This window comes from Polistes fuscatus, unplaced genomic scaffold (genome assembly GCF_010416935.1).
Source record: "Polistes fuscatus isolate 324 unplaced genomic scaffold, CU_Pfus_HIC Scaffold13, whole genome shotgun sequence".
Lineage (NCBI taxonomy): Eukaryota > Metazoa > Arthropoda > Insecta > Hymenoptera > Vespidae > Polistes > Polistes fuscatus.
The window spans coordinates 817021-838834 of NW_025113031.1; the positions used below are offsets into that span (position 1 = coordinate 817021).

General features: G+C 26.0%; 3 protein-coding genes across 11 annotated transcripts; 2 read left to right on the forward strand and 1 right to left on the reverse strand.

Annotated features, from left to right (window-relative positions):
• The first annotated feature begins 2090 nt into the window (after positions 1-2090).
• On the forward strand, positions 2091-11428 carry LOC122513730 (epidermal retinol dehydrogenase 2-like). Of its 4 annotated transcripts, XM_043630197.1 has the most exons (9): positions 2091-2228; positions 2694-2837; positions 2905-3067; positions 3254-3391; positions 3450-3644; positions 3752-3881; positions 4056-4173; positions 4359-4484; positions 4608-4971. In XM_043630197.1, the coding sequence occupies exons 2-9, from the start codon at positions 2710-2712 to the stop codon at positions 4675-4677; spliced, it is 1068 nt and encodes a 355-aa protein (XP_043486132.1). In that variant the 5' UTR covers positions 2091-2228; positions 2694-2709; the 3' UTR covers positions 4678-4971. The 4 variants fall into 4 exon arrangements, with proteins under 4 accessions (XP_043486132.1, XP_043486134.1, XP_043486135.1 ...); XM_043630199.1 differs by lacking the exons at positions 2091-2228; positions 2694-2837; positions 2905-3067; ... (3 more) ...; positions 4359-4484; positions 4608-4971 and adding exons at positions 8035-8231; positions 8825-9187; positions 9933-10041; ... (1 more) ...; positions 10396-10506; positions 10980-11428 and having other exon boundaries at positions 4092-4173; XM_043630198.1 differs by lacking the exons at positions 2091-2228; positions 2694-2837; positions 2905-3067; ... (4 more) ...; positions 4359-4484; positions 4608-4971 and adding exons at positions 6406-6661; positions 8035-8231; positions 8825-9187; ... (2 more) ...; positions 10396-10506; positions 10980-11428.
• Positions 11429-11580: 152 nt separating this feature from the next.
• LOC122513818 lies at positions 11581-12346 on the reverse strand. The gene is made up of 2 exons (XM_043630295.1): positions 12205-12346; positions 11581-11915 (listed from the first exon to the last, which is right to left on the reverse strand). Exons 1-2 carry the CDS (start codon positions 12268-12270, stop codon positions 11610-11612), a joined length of 372 nt encoding a protein of 123 aa, XP_043486230.1. The 5' UTR covers positions 12271-12346; the 3' UTR covers positions 11581-11609.
• A 427-nt stretch (positions 12347-12773) lies between these two features.
• Positions 12774-21071, forward strand: LOC122513727 (sodium/potassium-transporting ATPase subunit beta-1-interacting protein). Of its 6 annotated transcripts, none has more exons than XM_043630183.1 (7): positions 12774-13160; positions 14634-14771; positions 14874-14954; positions 15022-15213; positions 15333-15393; positions 15741-15788; positions 19471-21071. In XM_043630183.1, exons 1-7 carry the CDS (start codon positions 13107-13109, stop codon positions 20235-20237), a joined length of 1341 nt encoding a protein of 446 aa, XP_043486118.1. In that variant the 5' UTR covers positions 12774-13106; the 3' UTR covers positions 20238-21071. The 6 variants fall into 6 exon arrangements, with proteins under 6 accessions (XP_043486118.1, XP_043486121.1, XP_043486119.1 ...); XM_043630186.1 differs by lacking the exon at positions 19471-21071 and adding an exon at positions 16287-17010 and having other exon boundaries at positions 12775-13160; XM_043630188.1 differs by having other exon boundaries at positions 12781-13160; positions 15755-15788; positions 19471-19563.
• Positions 21072-21814: the final 743 nt, after the last annotated feature.

Consider the following 21814-nt stretch of genomic DNA (forward strand, 5'->3'; position numbering starts at 1 on the left):
CAATAGACATTTTTATCGATTAATTAACAAATATTTTAATATTTTAATACACTTTCTTTATATTTCAGATTGTTTAAACATATATGTACTAGTATAAGCATTACATACTTAGTAACATACTTTAAATATTAATTAATTTCGATTTTATGTTTTATTAGATGAAAATTTTACCCCTTCCCTCCGAAGTCATCACTGCGCAGGAACATTAAAACAAATGTAAATTAGTTTAAATTATTACATAAAAATAATAAAAATACTAAAATCAGAGCGTTTACATTTTAATTTCACTATATTATAAATAAAATTCTCGTTACACACATAAGCAACTTTCGTAAAGCCATGTACATAACATTGAATAAAAAAATCTTTTCTATATGACAACGTGTCAGTCTTACTGTAGATTTCGAAGAGGAAGGTTCATCAAAAGGTACCTCCATATTTTTAGATTACAATATACATTTCTATCGTTTAATTAACAATTATTTAAGGTATATTGAACAAAGTATTATTCTCTACTAATACTTATATATATAATTGCTTAAACATATATATACGTTATTTTAAATATTACATACTCTCCTATTAACGTATTTTGAATAGAAAATAATTTTAATATGAATTTATTTTTATGATTTTAGATGACTGTGTCTTCAGCTTGGTTGCGTTCTTGGATTGTAACATAATTATAAACTTCTCCAATTACTTAGATTGTTTTTCAATCATTGTTACACAAAATTTAATATCAAACGTTTATTAAAATTTTATTATTTCTTTTTAGAAACAATTCAATGGGTAGCGGGTGGATTTCTTCTTCGCAAAGGGCGCCATTTGTGAAGAAAAAATCTACTTCAGGGATGCGACCCTGCCCACGCGAGCCTTGATTCTATCTTACTCCCAAGGATAGAATCATGTCCTTCCCTTAGCTTTTTAAAGTGAAACGCCCTATTCTTTTTTTTTTTTTTTTTTTTATTTTACTTTGCTTTTTTAACTCGCGATTTTGCAAGCATAGATGTGCACGTAGCATAGGAACTGAAACTGCATTAGAAGGGATGTCTACCAGCGCTATTAGTAAGACGGGCCCAGGGATTAAGTTCTTCAAGCCTGCAGTAAATATAGCACCGGTGGGCAAACTGTACGTGCAGCGTAAGTTCCTCGTAATTAAGATTAGAGTCAGTGGATTAGTCCAATCGGTGGGAAACCACTTAAAAAAAAAACGTAAAAAGTTTCACTTTAAAAAGCCTACTTTTCAACTTCTTCCCTATCCCTTTGCTTTTTTTGTTGCAGGTTACATAGGAGGAGGATCACACCAGGACAGCACGAGGACCACACCAGGACAGCACGAGGACTTAGTTATAATAAAGGATAGTGTAAGATAATTATTTTTATAATTAAATGTATAATTAAATGTATAATTTTACATGTATAATTTTTATCTATTTATTCTTCTCCCCTTAGCATTACACCCGTGTGACATTTATATTTAATGTATTTTATTTGTTCACAGGTTCCATGTTACTTCGATTCCATTCATATTTTACTCCTCGTTTATCATTTTGTTATTTGGTATTCCATCTATTCTCTTCATTCTCGATAATAATTGCAAGGATTTTCCGAATAAAACTCTTAGGGTGGGGCCTAAGAGTGGGGCTCATTAAAAAACGTTCTCAGGGTGATCATTTTCTTTGGTTTCAATTTAATTCGGATGGGGACATCTTCAGGATGCACATCCCGGGTCTTCAGAAGCGGTTACCTCCTCGTGGTTAGACCTGGGCAATGGTATTTTACTTTCAGTATAATGTTTAACATATTTTATATGTTATACATTCCATTGCAAGTAAAATCTAGCCAAAGACCGCTTACCCATAAACATTATAATTGTAATTAGTTTCTTTTAAATCCCTAATTAATATCATATTCCTTTATACTCCTTTTTTTTATTTCTTTTATCCATTTCATCTATAGAAACTAATTACTTTATAATGTATGTTAATATCTTTTATATATTTGCAGGTACTACGTCATACGAACGAAAATTATTTTAATGTAGTTTTCATTTTACTTTTTTTCAGAGAAAGAATAAGAGAGAGAGAGAGAGAGAGAAAGAGAGAGAGAGAGAGACATAGTTAGACTTTGTACTTTTTATCCCTCCTATTCGTAAAAAGAAATTCTTTTCTGTTATATATGTATATAAAATATTCTTATGTATCTCACATGTATTAGGTTGTCCCGTAAGTTCCTTCTTTTTTTTTTATGCGACTTTAATGAACGATATTTGTTGTTTAAAGTTGACTTACTGTGTTATATATGAACCTTTTTGCTCTATTATCTTCTTACATCTTATTTACCGTAATCCAAAGAAACAAAATTACACAATTTAAAAACATTCGATAGATAATTTATTATATATATATATAATATTAATATTAATATTATATATCAAATATATATAAATATATATTTAATTATTAATTTATTTATTAATTTATTAAATATATATAAATATATATAAATTAATATTAATATTATATATTAAATATATATATATAATATAAAATGGTGGAGAGGTTAGAATATTTCCAAAAATTCTTATGATAAAATATTCGATTAAAAATATATATATATATTATATATATTATATATATTATATATATATTATACATATATATACATATTATACATATATATCATATTAGGAAAAACAAAACACGAATGGAATGGAGGAATCGTTTCACATCGTCGTTAGATATTCTAAAATTTTTTGCCATGTCAAGTTATGTTAATTACAAGTTCATCGATATGTCAGATATTAAACCGATCCTGCATAATTCTAATAATCGGTAAGCTTTAAAAACAATCCTGTTTTTTCGAGAAATCATTATACAATATGTTTTTATTAACCTACAGAAAATGGAATATGAAAAATATCTTTCGATTTGTCTGTTATTTTCCACGAGTCATTTCAGACTTGATTATTTTGTCGATAAAAATAAGCTTGGCAATGATAGTTGCATCTTTCAAAATTGTCTTACCTACCCCTGAGAAGAATTTAATCGGAGAAACAGTTTTAGTAAGGGAATATGTTACTTTATTTTTTATATATTTTATTATGTATTTTTGTCAGTATTTTTTTGACAATCATAATTATTGTTTATAATAGAAATATTTATCAGATTAATAATTAATGATTAATAATATATTACCGATTTAATGAATTTCAATAATTTACATCTTAATTAATTTTATATTTTCGAAGATTACTGGTGCTGGCCGAGGTATTGGTCGAGAATTAGCCATTCAATTAGGCTTAATGGGCTGTATAGTAATTTGTTGGGATGTGAATATTGATGCGAATCTTGCGACGATGTCTGCTGTGTCAAAAAATGGTGGAGAGGTTAGAATATTTACAAAAATTCTTATGATAAAATATTCGATTAAAAATAATTTTGAAGGTCTACGGTTTTGTCCTTGATGTTTCGAAAAGATTGGAAGTAAATGAAACGTTAAGAGAGATGACAAAAATTGGAATACCGCAAGTTAGCATTCTTATTAATAATGCTGCCATATTGTATCACCGTTCTTTTCTCAATCATAGTTCCGATGATATTGAACGAACGTTTAACGTTAATGTTTTCTCGCATTTTTGGGTAATATATTATAAAAGCAAAAAATTAATTTAAAATTCATTATTAACTTTTCTTTTTTATTTTCAAAATATGATATTTTATTATACAATTTTATTTTTTGCGCGAAGACGATAGAAGGAATACTTCCATCAATGTTGCAACGAGGAAAAGGTCACATCGTGGCCATATGTAGTATGTGTGGAATTTATGGAGTTTCGCAGAAAGTTCCTTACTGTTCATCGAAATTCGCAGTTAGAGGTTAATACAATGATTATATGTCAATTAATATAATAAATAATATTATTAATTATTAGTTTAGTTTTATTTTTAGTTTTTTAGGTTAGGTTTTTTTGTTTTTTATTATTAGTTTTTTTTTTTTATTATTATTTATTTGTTTCTGTATAATATTAGAAACTTTTTTTTTTATCGAAGGTCTAATGGAAGCTCTGTACGAAGAAATAAGAAGGAATCCTTCGAAACCTGACATACATTTTACAACGATTTATCCATTTTACGTTGATACAGGATTAGCAAAGGATCCTAAGTATAGGTTTATATTCAAATATAAATATACATACAAATTATTTGATTATTATATGAATAAAAAAGTAAAATTGTTATCGCAAATTATCTAAAACAAGAATTCGTAGAAATTAAGATTAATTGAAAAAATGATTGATTTGCTTTTGTTTGTTTGTTTGTTTTTCTTTTTTTTGTTCTTTTTTCTTTTTATAGATTCCCTTACATTTTCGGAATCGTTAGACCGGAATATGCAGCTTGTGAAATAATTCATGCTATTAGGAAAAATTACACGGAATATTCGATCCCACGATGTCTCCTTTCCTTGAATGCCATAAATAGGTTTTTCAAATTTTTCAATTAACTTACCGATTATTGATCATTTAAATTTTTTATTAAGTTTATAAGTTTTTTTTCTCTCCACTTATTATTGTTTTAGTATGTTTCATTCTTATTTTATTTTAGAATCATTCCGGAGTCTGCAATGCGATTGATCCTTGATTTTCTTGCAAACGTCGATCGTCGAATCATCTAAAAAAAATTTATTGCACCTGATTATTATTACATAGCAATTAAAAAAGTTATACAACAAAAGAAAAAAAAAAGGAAACAAAAACTTATTTGTTAGAAAAGATTATGACGCGTGGTTTGATCTCTTCGTGACCATTTCACTATTAATTGTAAATAATTTCAACTTTTTCCATGTTATTCAATGAGTTTGATATTTATAAAAACGGTCATTAAACGAGCGTCGACGAATTCCGGGAATGGATTGTGTATTTGTTTCGTGTAAAAAAAAAAACCATTCGATAAACAAACAATTCTTTTACATGCATTTAAATTAATTAATAAAATGTAATATAGATTTAAAAGATACTTAAAACTTTGATTATATTATAAAATTATTATAAAATTAAATAAATGATCGAAACTTTTGTTATTTTCATGATTAATTTGACAATATTAGACACAATTACTAAATTAAAAATAAATATAATTAATTTAATAATGAAATATATAAATAAAAATTAAATAAAATTAATTTATAAAATATTTATATAATTAATTTAATAAAATTAATAAAACTTCGGTATATATTTTATGGGCCTTATTAATAAATTGGCATTATTAATAAATTAAAAATAAATATAATTAATTTAATAATGAAATATATAAATAAAAATTAAATAAAATTAATTTATAAAATATTTATATAATTAATTTAATAAAATTAATAAAACTTCGATATATATTTTATGGGCCTGTATAAGAAAAAAAATGTATAAGAAAAAAAAAAGAATGTTCTAACAAATAACATATAATATTACACAACATTTCCATGCGAAATTCGATAAAATAAACGAGATACGAAAATTTAATGGACACTTAAATATGTTAACCTTGATTCAAGGTACCTTGCAGTCATTTACCTTTACAGTTCCCTACAGTTGTATTCTTTCTATCTTTCTTTCTTTCTTTCTTATAAAATCATATCTGTATTACTAACTTCAAATATTTCAGAAAGAAATTTTCGTACTCTCAATCAAATATTTGAAAATGTTAATATACTTTTTTCTTTTTTTCATAACAATTCTTTGTTCTCTTAACGAAAATTAAAGAAAAGTTTTATCGTATTATTGAACAAAAGTTAATGATTCAGTATTGTTTGCTATTAAAATTATTATATTAATATAATATTATTATTTATTTATAATAATTAATTATTATATATTTATTATATTATTATATATATTAAATTAATTATTATATATTATATTTATAATAATTAATTAAATATATATTATTATTTATATTTATTTTATATATTAATATATTATTATTATTATTTGTGAATTAAATCTAAATTCAAAAAAACTTGAAACTTTTCTTCTTATTAAATAAATATCATAATCAAATATCGAATTGCAAATAAAAATCGATCATTTATAATACGTAAAAATTGATCGTAAGAGTCGAGAAGAAATTTTTATCGAAAAATTCGAATAATCCGAATTTTGTAATTTTTAATTTTATTTCATTTCAACTTCGAGAACATTTAATTTTAATTAAAACAATATATCATTCGCTTTCATATTACAACATCATGCGGAAATGTGTAACGATAAACAAATGAAAAGTATAAATATGAAATAAAAATTCTTATATAATTGAATATATGAATAAGTAAGTGACAATAATGAAAGGAAAAATAAATTTGACCGTAATATAAAAAACACTTAAAGGGCCTTGAGAACGGCCTTGAATCAGGATAGGTAGAGTTTCTTCAGGTATATAGAAAATGAGAACCACCGCTCAGTCAAGTTCAAGCGGGCAAAGCAAGCTGTTAGAAACGTACGATTCTTTTCCTAGGTGGAAAATTATCCTTAAGATCACGAATATTATTGTTATATTTATTGTGTTCAAATATTTCTAATAATACCTAATAATCCTATTTTTTATTTTTTATTTTTGTGAATATAAAGTGACCGTGTTATTGTGTAAAGTGTATCTCGTTAATGGTAAACAGTTTTATTTTAATGTTATCATTAGTACCATTAAAAGTACCATTAAAGTTATCAATTAATTTTTAAGTTATTCAATATCATTTGTAAAGTCCTATTTTTAATAATTTATTTTGCAGATGAATGATAATTTAAACTAATTGTTTATATTTATTTATATATATTTCATTTTATTAAATTAATTATATTTATTACTAATTTAGTAATTGTCTGATATTGTCAAATTAATCATGAAAATAAGAAAAGTTTCGATCATTTATTTCATTTTATAATAATTTTATGATATAATAAAAGTTTTAAATATCTTTTAAATCTATATTACATCGATGAAAACATCAAAATTAATTGCCCCATATAATGTTCTTATTAGTGGGATTATTTATTTCAACATTGAGGGTTATTGAAAGTGATGAATTTAAATGAAGGTCACATTTTGAATACATATAATCGATTTATATGAACTACCGATACAATTAATATCATTTATATTGTACATTATTATTAATATCGTGTGATATTGTATATGAAAATTATTTGAAAAATCTTATAATTATTCCGCGTATTATACTTGAATATTTTTAAAATATAAATAATTATTGATTTAAATATATAATATATTTCTTTTTAATAAAATAAAAATCTATAATAATATTATATGAACATCATATATGTAAAAAATAATTTAAATAATAATGATCGTAAAAACAAAATATAAAACAATAAAAGATAGAAAGTTTCTTTAGTAAATTATAAAAATAAAATAAGTGTAATTTCTAAAGGGAAGTATTAATGCATTTATTGATCTTATCAAGTCAAAGCATGAAATCTCTAATGTAATAGCACGATATTGTATACGATTATATAATAAGTTTAGCATTATTTTTAATTCCTTATTTACTATCAATTTCACCTATCTACTTTCGATTTCTAAAACAGAAACTCGTATTCAGTAATTTAACGTACGCAATGTTCTTTCTTCGGAACCGGTTATTCTTATTTCGTTGTAAAATTAATTACAATTGTCAATCGAAAATTCATCGAGTTTTAATTTAATTATTTTATGATTTTATTTTTTGAGTGATTGTTTTTTTAAGAGCATACACTTCTTTCCTAAAATGTAACAGAAATTTCATGAAAAAATAGTTAGATCTTAAATAAATTCTAATTTAAATATATCAATCTATAAAATCTGAAAAAAAAAAAAACAAATGAGAGGACACTGCACGAAACGTCAAATTTATTGAAAAATTCAGAACTTCGATGTAATAAAAATCCGGAACATCTACTAATCGATTAATCAAAGACTACTGACGAATATTCAACAAAAACTATAATGGGAAATTAATGAAATTTACTTTTTCTTTTTTTAGATTTCACAATGATATCAGAAAGAGACAAATATGCGAAAGATGAGGTGAAAATTGGACCTCCTTCAATGAAGATCTTTTTTCTGTTTACCATTGAATACTGGATTGCAATTACACTCTACTCTCTCATAAGAATTTTAAATTATATTAAATCTTTTTTACCAAAGCCACCAAGAGATCTAACCAGTGATGTCGTTGTGGTAAATTAACAAATATTAATAATAATTATTAATAAAAGTGTCACACAGGGAAATTGGACAGGTTACAAATTTTTTTAGAATATTATTTCAATCTTATTTTAATATTAATTCGATCAATTTAATATAATTTCAATCTTATTTTAATATTAATTTTATTAATAATAATCATAATTTTTTGAGATTTAATCGTTCATTTTGATCATTTCTTTATTGATTATTTATATAATCAATTATTTCTCTCACTATTGATTGATCTATTTAATTATTTTAACATATTTTATATAATTGGAGCAACTTCAACTTCAATTTGATTAATAATAATCATAATTTTTTGAGATTTAATCGTTCATTTTGATCATTTCTTTATTGATTATTTATATAATCAATTATTTCTCTTTCTACTGATTGATCTATTTAATTATTTCAATATATTTTATATAATTGGAGCAACTTCAACTTCAATTTGATTAATAATAATCATAATTTTTTGAGATTTAATCGTTCATTTTGATCATTTCTTTATTGATTATTTATATAATCAATTATTTCTCTTTCTACTGATTGATCTATTTAATTATTTTAATATATTTCAGATAATTGGAGCAACTTCAACATTGGGCACATTTCTAGCCGAAGAATTTGCTAAAAAAGGATGTTCAATAATTTGTATAGACAAAGATAACAATTTAGTACAGCAATTAGTTTTAGATCTCCAATCTCGTTACACAGGTTTAAAGAATAATATTAAAGGAAGGCAAAGAACAGAAGGAGAATCTTTGACAAATCCAAGAATAATGGCTTATCAGTGCGATACTTCGAATCCTGTTGAAATGAAAGATGTAGCAAACAATTTCAAAAATGAGATAGGTGGAATCGATATTTTAGTAACGTGCATTAATTCACCATCCGTGGATATTTTTGACACCGCAATAAAAGTTTGGAAGAATCATTATTCGGTAAGCATAGTTTTCAAAATTCAATTTCGCAGCTTTTCAACAAATATTCATAGAATATTAATATAATTTGATATAATAATTAATAATAATTTTATTTAATTTATTATAATAATAATAATAATAATTTTTATATAATAATTCATAGAAATTCATCGCAAAAGAAAAAACAAAACAAATATTTCATTCAACAATAATAACAAATGTTTCATCGAAATTCATCGCAAAAAAAAAAACAAATATTTAATTCAAAACTCATTGGAAGAAAACTTTTTTTTTCGTGAACTTACACGATCAAAATTTGTTTAACGGAGAATCTTATCTGTAATAGGAATTATACTTCGTATGATTATGATACTAAATCGTTTGAAACATTTTATTATTCTTCACTGACGTAATATTTTACGTGCGTGATCAAGAAACTAAATATATCCCACCTGAGACAATCTAAACGTATTTATTAACGATTCATAACAGATCAAAGTTCGTTTCATGTTGCAGCGTGTAATTGTCGATTAACGATTTAAAATTATATAAGCTGTCGATAATGTCATTGTGTATCGATAAAAACAATTAATAATAATTATTATTATTATTATGTGTTAAATAAATTGATAATAGAATCGATTATATTGCATTGAACATTTTTGAAACGATCCAAAAAATTCACAAGAAAAATATCAACAAACTTTTCCTGACATTTAATAAACTGTTAATCTCTACCACTTAATTTTGTTTGTTTGTTTAGGCTATACTAGCATTTTTCTCTTTAATGTTACATCAGAAACAAGCTTATGTAATTGGAGTAACGCCTGTAAGCAAAGATACTTCTTTAAGTTCTGGAATTGCTATAAACAGTACGTATTTCTTTTCCTGTAATTTATGAATTTAATATATGCAGTTAGTTATTAAAAAATGAATTTTGTTATCATTTATAATAAAAAAAGATGAATTTTTCTATCTTACTTCTAGTTATAGTATACTTACTTATTTCAAATTACATGATTTTTTGCATGATTTGCAGAACTAATGGAATGCTTGTGTGAAAAAATAAGTGATTTTCTTAATAATTGTACAGTTCTTGCGATAACACCTATAACAGAAAAGGGGTAAAAAATGTGAATTTATTTATTACTAGAATAAAGGTATATATGTGTAAGACATAAATATTTATTATTTACTTATTTGACTTTTTAATGAATGATTTACAGATCGATAAAGCAGAATGAGCAACAAGTTGCAAGAGATATTGTGGAAGCTGTTAGAAGGAATCAATCGAGTTTAATTTATAGTTGGAATTCACGTTTTTTGTATCGAGCAAGGTTAGATAAAATGTTAATTAAACTGTTTTATCATTACATTTTAATTGGATGTATTAATAATTATTGTACGAGTCATATACGGTCAAACTTTGGATTACGAGTAACTTAGTTTCGTATTAGTAATTAAAGTGTACAGATTTAAGTGCAATTTTTATTATTTTTATATGAACAAATTGTGGTACAAATTATTCAATTTTTCATGATGTATTTCTCATGACAAACTTTGATATACGATTGCTTTGCATTAATGGCACCTTTCTGGAACGAATTATGCTCGCAAACCAAGGTTCCATATACATAAGAAATAATGTTTATTATAAATAAATTATTATTATAATTTATTATATTATATAATATATATAATATATTATATTATATTAATAATTATTATTATAAATAATAAACAAATAATGTTTATTATAAATAATGTTTATTATCGCCTTTAATTACACACAGAATTATTTTTATTCCAGTTGCGTAATGTTCGTTATTATAACAAAGTTAACAAAATGGTATCGAGATTGAAGAAACTGCGATAGTATATCAAGAAATAATGTTTATAATTAATAGAAAAATATGTGCCGAAGATTTTTAAAGACTGGAAGGAAATATAACGATGTTAATGTATTTCTGAACATTTCGTATTACCCTATAGATAATAATTCAATCAACAAATATCATTCGTCTTTGATAAAACTTATACATATTTTCTTTTTTTAACAGTTATAAGAAACACTCGATTAATTGTGAACATTAAATGTGAATGATTATCAACTTGTACTAACAATATTTCAATCTATAAAAGCCTTCTATTTATTACATATTTATAAACGATGACTGTGTACAATAACGATTTTAATTAACTATCGATTAATTTAATTTATAATTCATAGAGTGAATATTATACAATTTTCTATATTAATGTAAATATTTTTTATTTAAATCCTAGTACCTATCAATCGTATAAATTACAAAATGTATATATTTTATTATATTTATGTTTACAAAATCTTTTATTATCCTCACAAAAATACAATTTCTTTTTTTCTTTACAAGATAAAAATTATAAAAAGACAATATATAATTGTTATTGTATATGTAATTTACTCGTTGAGTAAAATATCGTAATGACCGCTGTCTGAATGTCCAGTGAAGAGCAACCTGGCAGTCTGACAATAATGATTTATATGACTGTAGAAAACACGTTCTAATTCATTCGAGCCTTCTATTTCACGATATATAGCGAGATTCATATTATAAAGCTTTGTTGCTACCGTACATTCGAGTTCACTTGCAAACGTCCCAACCATTCTCATGTGTTCATAATATTCTTCAGGATTTGATATATTCCATTCGGCCATTACGAAAGGACCATATTCGTGCCAATTATTTTTTATATGTCTAGCAACCTGTATTATAATTTATTTTATTATCTAACATTTTTATTCATCATAAAACAATAACTATGTTTTCTTGATATACGAATAAATTATTTTATATATATATATATATTTATATACTTTAACTAGGTAATATAAGAATTCACATGAAAGTAGTAAAGATATAAAATTAAAATTTGCTTTTATATTAATAAATAATTCGTAATGTTATTCTTTGTTTGTTTCATTATAAAAATGGCTTTTATTACCTATATCATATAGGTATATAAGGAAAGTAATATTATTTGTGCTAGCTAACCGTATTACGCAAATATTGATGTTTTTCTTCATTTTGCCAAAGAATATAGCTGAGCGCACGGAACATACAATTTCCATCTCCATAAATTTTATGCACGTGAAACGTGCTATTGTTACACCTTAAACGAGCCGTATCTGCATTGAATTCATTTTTTTTTCCCAGAGATTTTCTATATAATATAATATAATCGTTACTTCTTTTTTTGCATCTAATTAGACAAATACATAAATCTATTTATGTTATAATCTATTATGTAGACAGAATAGTAAATTGACACTAGCACTTTGAAACCAGAAATATATCTATTCGATTTCGATCGTCATTCTGATAGCAAATTGAATGAATGGTGTGTGTATATATATTTTATTGTTTTTTTTTCTTTTTCAAAATAAGAAAAGATAAGGGTTAATACAACTCATATTTTTGTACTCGAATAAAGATAGTTTGAATTTCTATTTCAAACCGCCAAATTGATACGTCTGGCTAGTCGAGTTGCGCAGTAGTTTACTGCGCAGAAAGAAACTCGTTCGGAGGTCGCTGATTGGTCTATAGCACGCGAGGAATAATAAAGTTGGTTGCCTGGACGACGGATGAAGCGATGCGTGTCATTGCGCGCCGAGGCAACCAGTTGTTTTCGAGAAAGGAGTGAAGAAGTGTATCGTTTCGGAAGTTAACATGGCGTCGTACCGAAACGTGCCATTACTGTGTACAAAGCAACATTAAAATAGCGATACGATATGCAGTTTACGTGTAGTGTAAGGAGATCTTTACCGTTTATCATCGAGTGTATTTAAAATTGTGACGAAGTTTTTAACGACGAAAAAAAAGAAAAAAGAAAAAAGAAAAATCAAAAATTAAAAAAATAAAAAAGAAGAATCACAACGATCATCCGGCCAAATGACATGGGAATTTGCAGCAGGAGACACTTTCTATTGACAATATGCATTCTACAACTCGTAAGTATATATTCAGTGTTAATTATATTAACGGAAATGCACAACGGACATCTCAGGTGCGTTGCAGTTTTCGATCATCATGCACGCACACACTCAGCACACACTTGTGTACTTAAGTACGTACTTCCATACCTACATGCATATACTGCACACATATATTCATGAGAAAGGATACATGCAATACGTTTTTCTAATCTGACAATGAGTCATAAGTTTTTTTTACGGATTACGAATTTTAAAAATCTAGATAAATCATCGCTTTTATCTCATCTTTTATTATATTCTTTTATGTTTTCATCGAAATAATCAATCCCCCATATTTTCATCATACAAATCATGCAAACCATGCAAACCCTATTTCTTTCTTCTTTTTGTCTTAAGATGAGGAATGAATTATATTCCTTTTTCTTGACTAATCGATGCTACGATAGAATTGGTATTACTTTACTTTGTTGATTAAACTCGTTTTATCATTTTATCGATCCCGGTTTCTTGATTTATCTTTCTACGTTGTTCTATTCTGATAAGTTGTGGTTTGCACGCGCGGAAGTATTATTATTATGATATATATAAGGGAACTAGGCTGCTCTTTCTTTTTTTTCTTTTCTTAGGATGATGCTTTCACTCGCAACATTCAAATACTTTTTATATATATATAACGATTACTTTTTATTCAAATAATTTGATATCATATATTTTGTGGTTTTTTCTTTTATTCTTCATAACATTCTAAAATTTGAAGAATACATTTTTATGCATATTTACTTAATTATATTTATAATTGATATATGTAAAACTTGAATAAAATCAAATCAAATATTTTCTCTTTAAGTATCATATATAATTGTTTATAATCTTTTAACACACATGTATGCACATAAGTGTTACAAGACTAATAGAGAATGATCAATCAACTGAGTATTTGGAACACAAGACAATTGGCACAGATTAAGAATACACTAAAAGGAAATGAGTTGAATCTAAGCAATTGTTGGCATACCATTATAAAATGCGTACTTTAATTTTGTTGTCGTTTCTCTTTTATACTTGATTCTTAATATACAAGATGTTCCAGTTTTTTCCTCGCAAAATTTGTTCACCATATTCTATACGTAAAAACATGAATAAAATGTTAGAAAACATGAGCTCTTAAATGCTTCATTAAAAAGTTACAGAAAATCCAATTAACACATTCCGTACCAAGCCATTTGATGTTTAGCGTATTAAATAAATATGACTACGTGTACCACCGGTGGTATACGTGGCCTGATGGTCAAGTTTAATGTGTACCATAAATGGTACATGTGGCATGGAACGTGTTAAATGCTTGCCTGATACATTATGCGCTACTAATACAACAATGGCTAAGCGATCATTAAACCCAACGATAAATAGGCTAAAGAGGATCAATTCCTTGGCGTCTAAGATCACCAGATATTAAGTTAATGGGTTATACTTTCTTTTTCTTTACAGATTACTACTGTAGAGCGTCAAGTTTTCGACTTTCTGGGGTTTATGTGGGCCCCGATACTGGTCAATTTTTTTAATATTATTTTTGTTATTCTGGGATTTTTCGGGGGCTTTCAATACAGACCTAAATATATCATATCGGTGCGTATACTTTATTGAAATTATTTTGATAAGAATATAATGAAAAATTAGGATTGATAATTTTCTACAATTAATGAATGCTCAATTTGTTGTTCATTTCAGTATTGTATATGGAACACACTTTGGTTAGGATGGAATATATTTATGATATGTTTTTATCTTAACGTAGGAGTATTGGATAAAGTAAGTAAATTAAAGTCAACAAATTGGATTCGTTAATTTCGACTACAATAGATATTTATTTTTTTAGAATAGTGATATTTTAAATCTTGGTACTGGTAGTTTTTCCTGGTGGCATGTAAATGGACCTGGTTGTAAAGCTGTATATGATGTGACTGAACCAGAATTATTCAGACCAGCGCGTCCCAGTAATGTGACGGATTGTGTACTGGATTATGAAGTAGTTGAAATCTTACATGCATCTACGCAATGTCTTTTAGGGGTACGTGTATATTATATAAAGCTTTATCTATATCCGTATATTTGATTCTATTTATAGAAAATGATTTATAGCAAATGATGTAAATATCATTTTTAGTAATTTATATTTGAATTTTTCAGTTAATGGCAATTATAGGAGGGATCTGTCTAAGTAAAGTCTTTCTAGAAGAAGATGATAGCTGTAAGTATTAATTTATATAAAAAAAGAATTTATGTTTATGTTTAATCTATTAGTTTTTATAATTTTTTTTTTTTATTATTACAAATAAGATAGAATAGGTGTGTAATATGAAAGGAATATATTTTTACAATTTATATTATTATGCGTTTAAATTTCTAAGACAATTTTAATAGGATTTAGGTATAATAATTAAAGTTATTAAATAATAGTAATATTTAAATCCTGTATTGTGTTATCCTTATGGGATCTAAGTTTTATCATAAGTAAAAGCTGCAGTAAACTATTTCTGCTAGTTTAGTGATAATTATTTAAGCTTATCGGATAATTTATTATTGCTTGAAAAATGGGTTATCAATTACAGTCGATTTCATTGGTGGATTTGATCCCCCATTCTGGTAAGTGCTTTGCCTCATACACAATTTGCACGCATTTATTCATTTGCTCGTTTCAGCACGATTGACTATGTTGTAAAATACAAAATTCTAGAAAAATGTAGTCTTATTATATATATATTTCTTTGATCTTTTTCAATGTACACTTTTTAGTTGGAATGTACATAAGTAGTAAGAAATAACTTTCTGCAGCTTAAAAATTTAATGTAATGTCCATTAGATGTATCGAATTATCATATTCGTGGAAAGTTTATCAGTAATTTCAGCATGGGAAAGAATTCTTGTCTTGTTATTAAAAATATTGGGTAGTCACTATATACATATATATATCAGTGAAGCAAATTCATTTTAATTGTTGAGAAATTGAATAATTAAACAACTTATCGTCACAGTTGTAGCGCTCTTTTATATCTTTTAAGTTGTATTTAAAGGTAAAAATTTCGTTTGAATCACTCCAGCAAATTTACTCTAATATTGTCGATTCTAAATGATATATTTCAGTTGACTTTGTGGGCGGTGATGACTTTGGGTTGGCAGGCCACACACAGTTGCATCCTATGTATGTTAGTTATTCGGCACTTCCAACACCTTCTTATCCGCATAAAAATTCCAGTCAAGATTATCCTGCGGGCACAACTAGCTCTCACCAATCTGTTTATCGAGACACTACTTTTCCAAAAAGAAATGAGAAATCATTTAATAGTACCAGTAATAGTAAAAATAGTAACAAAGATGATACTATCATAAGTAATAGAAGTAATCTATCCAATAACGATATGAAAAATGTAGAATATTCGACTGATTATTCGAATCCTTTAGATCATCTTCAAAGACCTATCTCACCATACGATGAATATGATTCCTTAGATAGTGCAGCAAGGTTAAAATATCAAAAGAATAAGTTATATTATCCACATTCTTCAAAATATGTTTCTGTTACAAATGCTAAATGTAAAACTCAGTCAAGTCATGGAAAACAAACCAGGACACCTAGCAAACCTAGAATTTTTACTGACCATATTCGCGAACAGCCTTTAAGATCGTTTTATTCCGATCCAAAATTGGCCATTGATCGTCATCAAAGTATGAATAATCATGACAGATCAAATAAATCCAAAAGAGAAAGTAGACCTTTATCGTTATGTGCAAGTAATTTTTAGAATTAAAAAATAAGAATATATTCTCTTTAAAGAATAATTATTATAAAAAGAGAAGTTTAGTTCCTTTCTTTTTTTTTTATTTTGTTATTTTATATATGTACGTAGGTACGTGTAAAAATATGAAAACATAAAAAAAAAGATATAGGAAAGAGTGTCTTTGATTTGATTTTAAGTTTTGCTTTGCTCTATACTGCCACTTTTTGGGATATGAAAATGTAACATGAAATTCCTATACTTGCCAAATAGATAAAACAATTGATTAGTGTAGCTAGTTGAAGTGCCACTTCCTTTCGTAACAACTTCCATTTCCCTGGAATTATCTTTTTTTTATAGTTAATAGCTTCACTATAATGATTTATAGTTAATATTCTTCATGTTTTACGTAAGAGATGGACTGATCTAATATTTACAAGTATAAGTTGTGTTAATTGTTGATTTTAATTTTAATTAAATTAATCGTTTGCTGCGTTTAATTTATACACATACGTATTAACTTCACAGTTGTTCAGGGCTTTTTAAATATGTATATGACATTTACTTTATTATTATTATTATTATTATTATTATTATTATTATTATTATTATTATTATTATTATTATTATTATAATTATTAGTTAATATTATTACTATATACTACTACTTTTATTATTATTACTACTACTACTATTATTATTATTATTATTATTATTATTATTATTATTATTATTTCGTCGATAAATTTATAAAACGTACACTGTGATAGATAGATGATTATCCATTAAGAATAGCTTTATGAAATATGCGCCGGTACAAAAAATATTAGATTTCAAATTATAAATTATTAATTGGAGCACAATTTTTGTACGACTTTGGACATGTGCAGAAAACATCAGATTTTGTTAGAATTTAAAATGAGAATTTTGTTTAATTTGTCTTTTTATCGAATTTTCTTTTTCTGCAATATGTGTAAAATAATGATTAACTCGTCCCGTTGTACTTTTTTATTATTATTATTCTATGATATATATAATAATGAATATATATATATATATATATTTTTTTTTATTATATTTTATTATATTTACAATTAGTAAGATATAAACTTCTCAAACATCACATTTTTCTCAAGTAATATGTTATTTTTTAAATTATACTTTGGAATGCATTTTATTAGCTTATTACATATAGCATTGAACGTTTGGTTATTATGTGGTGCTATGGAAAACTATAAATATTAAAGTATGTTTAGTAGTGCATGGTAGTTGGTCTCATTAAAATTTCATCTTCGAACTTTATGAAAATAATTATTTTCTATATATATTCTCATTAAATTACTTAATTTGAATTTATATACGATGCATACTTAAACAATGGTAAATCAATATTTCTCATCAAACAAAAATGTTATAAATTATATTGACATTTGAACAATAAGTATTTATTCTTGACTCGGTTCTTCTGCATGATCATTTTTCTTTTTTTGTTATTATTTTTTATTTTCATTTCTATTTTCTCTTTACTCGTGCGTTAATATTTACGAACTCGTTTCTGTGGTAGATGAAAATTATATCGAGTGTGATGAAAGAAGTGAAAATAAAAAGTTTATTTAGAATTTATTGTAATAAATAGAAAAACGATTATACACGAGTTAGAATATAGTTGTTAGTGTATATAAAATGTGTTCAGATTATATATATATATACATTTGAATTGGATAAATCTTTATCATTCTACGTAGAAAAGTACAAGTTTTCTTGTCACTTCAATTTGCAAAAAGAAAAATAACGCATAATCTTTTAAGAACGTAGGAATTAGTTTTGTATTATTATTTTGACTACTGTATTGCAATTTTGATGCAATTTATTAGTGACAATAAATGTACAATGTTACTATTGCTTGCTTTTTTATTTATTAACTCCCTTCATTTTTCTTCTTTTTCCTTTTTCTAACATTTTCCTACTTTCTACGGTTGGTTGTTTGGTTTATGGGAAATCTTATAGAATTTTGTGTGGCTATATAGCTTTTTGGATAATCATTTTTCTGAAATAATTTTGGGTACATTATTACAAAGAATATATTTTCATTTTTGCAAGGAATAATTATTGTTTACAAATATATGACATCAGTCATTCTTAATCAATTAACAATGAGTATGTTGGAGTGTATTTTACAATACATATAAGCCAGTGATTATGAAAGTAGCTTAAGTTTTATATATATTTATCTTTTTTTCTTTTCTTTTAAATACAATAAAAATACATAAACACAATGCAATTAAATTTTTCTTAGTAACTTTCATAATTACTGACACATGAATGTAAGAGTACATTTTTGTCAAGAAAATAAGTTGTGATTTGAAAAGTTTTGTGATCTCAATCAATTTGCAAAGATACGATAGCAGAACTTTATATTTGTTTCTAACAAAATTGATTTTGTTAATAATCAATTAATATCGCAGATAGAACCAAATACATTTCTTTAAATTTCTGTTTATTTCTAAGCCACTCTATGTACATTTGCTTTATATTTTTCTTTTCTCCAACAGTACAAATTAAGAGGAAGAAGAAGAAAAAACAGCCTCGGCCATTGTATAGCATCGAGTATTCTCAACCAGAACCTCCTGTACATGACGACAGTGTATCGCCTAAGCCAATGACACCTCGAAGAGTGAAGAGACGTTCTGTGATATCAAGAGATGGTACACGTCGATCCAGTCGAAGAAGTTCAGTCAGACAATCGCGTAGAAAAAATCCAGTTAATCGAATAATGGATCATCAGGAAAGTCTTTACGCTAACACAGCACCAAGTAATTTAACCAATCAGAATGTTAACTCTTTGTCCCAAGGAACATTGAATTATGATAGGATTTCGGTTGGTTGGGACAGAGATAGGAATTCCAATTGGCAACCGGAAGCTGTTAACATGGCTGTCTCTTCGCCAACGCTTTGGACTGCACAAGACAGTAACAATTATTCTAACACAAGTAATTATTCCAATCAGAACCTGCCCATTTGGGATGGAAGCAACTCGACAAGGAATCTCACTGACAATTGGCAAGGAAACGATTTGAATACCATGCAATGGCAAGGTCAAAGCAATCCAACTTTTCAACAGACTAGTACTCAAAGTTTGAATGGCGAGGATCTTGAAGATTTGTATAGCAATCGACCAGCTAGTGTTAGGTCAAGTTATAGCAATTATCACGGTGTTAGGGCTACGCCTCAGGTACCTAGTAGAACTGATATTGTCAGACAGAGTCAAAGACAATTTGTTCTTAGTGGACCACCAGCGTATCAGGATACAGTGATATGATACATTGATAATCTCCTAATGATAGCTTTATAATTACTTTTTTGTTTTTTTTTTTTTCATTTTACCATGTCAATGATTTTTAAAGCTTTACCCTAATATGGACTGATGGAAGAGGAATAGACTTTGTACAGATTTTATTTAAGATTTTTATGCAAACTCTTCATTGTGTATCGCTGTTGAATCAGGTGATTTTTTTTTTTTTCAAGCTACGATAATAATTTATAACTTTAAGAAATTCACAAATTACAATCCTAACTTTATAAACATTATACAATGTGAACTATATAAAACAGATGATTTCAATATCTTTTACAATAAGCTATGTCAGATATTGAAATATCTTGTTATGTGAAAAGTTTATTTAGTATACACATATATTAACTGACATCATGCCTTGAATCTCAGGTTTTAGGAACATTGAAAATTTTACACCACTAGGGGATACACGCATACTAGTACGATATACTACTATCAATATTATTTTTATCAACGAATTTAACGATACCGCCACACTATTGTAATTTAGAAAATATTTCTTTAAACGTTCTCATTATTAATTTTATTCTTAAGAATGATCATGGTCGTATTTGTGCGAATTAAAATCAACACTTTTTACTATATGCATCAAATCAAAATTAATCAAAGAAGACAATCGTTCGATATTCTCATTTTAATATGAAATATTTTTCACCGAGATTTTTAATAGAAAAAGAAAAAAAGAAAGAAAGAAATTTTAAAAAGATAAGAAGAGGAACGAAAACTCATACGTACATATCTAAACGTGAACGTGCTACGTTATTATTATAAACATAGTCTTCCAATCGACAGATTTAATTATTAGAATTAGGCAATGATATATATATATATATATATATATAATTATTATTATAATAATGATAATAAACAAAACAAAAATATCACGAGTAGCGTGCAATAAAAAAAAAAAGTTATTTGTCGTTGACTGAATATTTTTACAAATGTCAATCAAAAATATTGAAGGTAATTTGATTGTTTTATAGGAATATACAAATATATATAATACATACATGCGTACGTACATACATACATTATACATACAATTATAATATACACATATTGCACGTATCGTTGTTATTAATTACGCACTCGATAATGTTGTTATGCAACTGTAATACAATATGCGTAACAAGTTGTAGTAGAGAATGTAGAGATATAAACACCAAAGTATTAAATATTGATATAATTAGATACATATCTATAAGTTATCCGCGTATTTAGCATATCTACACTTAATACTTATTTCAAAATTTAATTAGACAAATTTTCTTTTTTTCTAAATCGCCTGGGAACAGAATTAAGTGAGAGCTGTCCAATATAATTAAAAATACAAACATTTTTATTTGAGACAATGAAAAATATTACAAAAATTAAACGTAATTTATATACTCTCAGGGTAAAATGAATAAATTAATGTAAAATAATAATAAGAAACAAGGTCTGATAAAAATGAACGCAATCAAAATGATTTTGACAGCTCTAATTTTGCATTAAGATAAATAATTGTACTCAATTATTGCAAATCATCTGCAATAATTGGA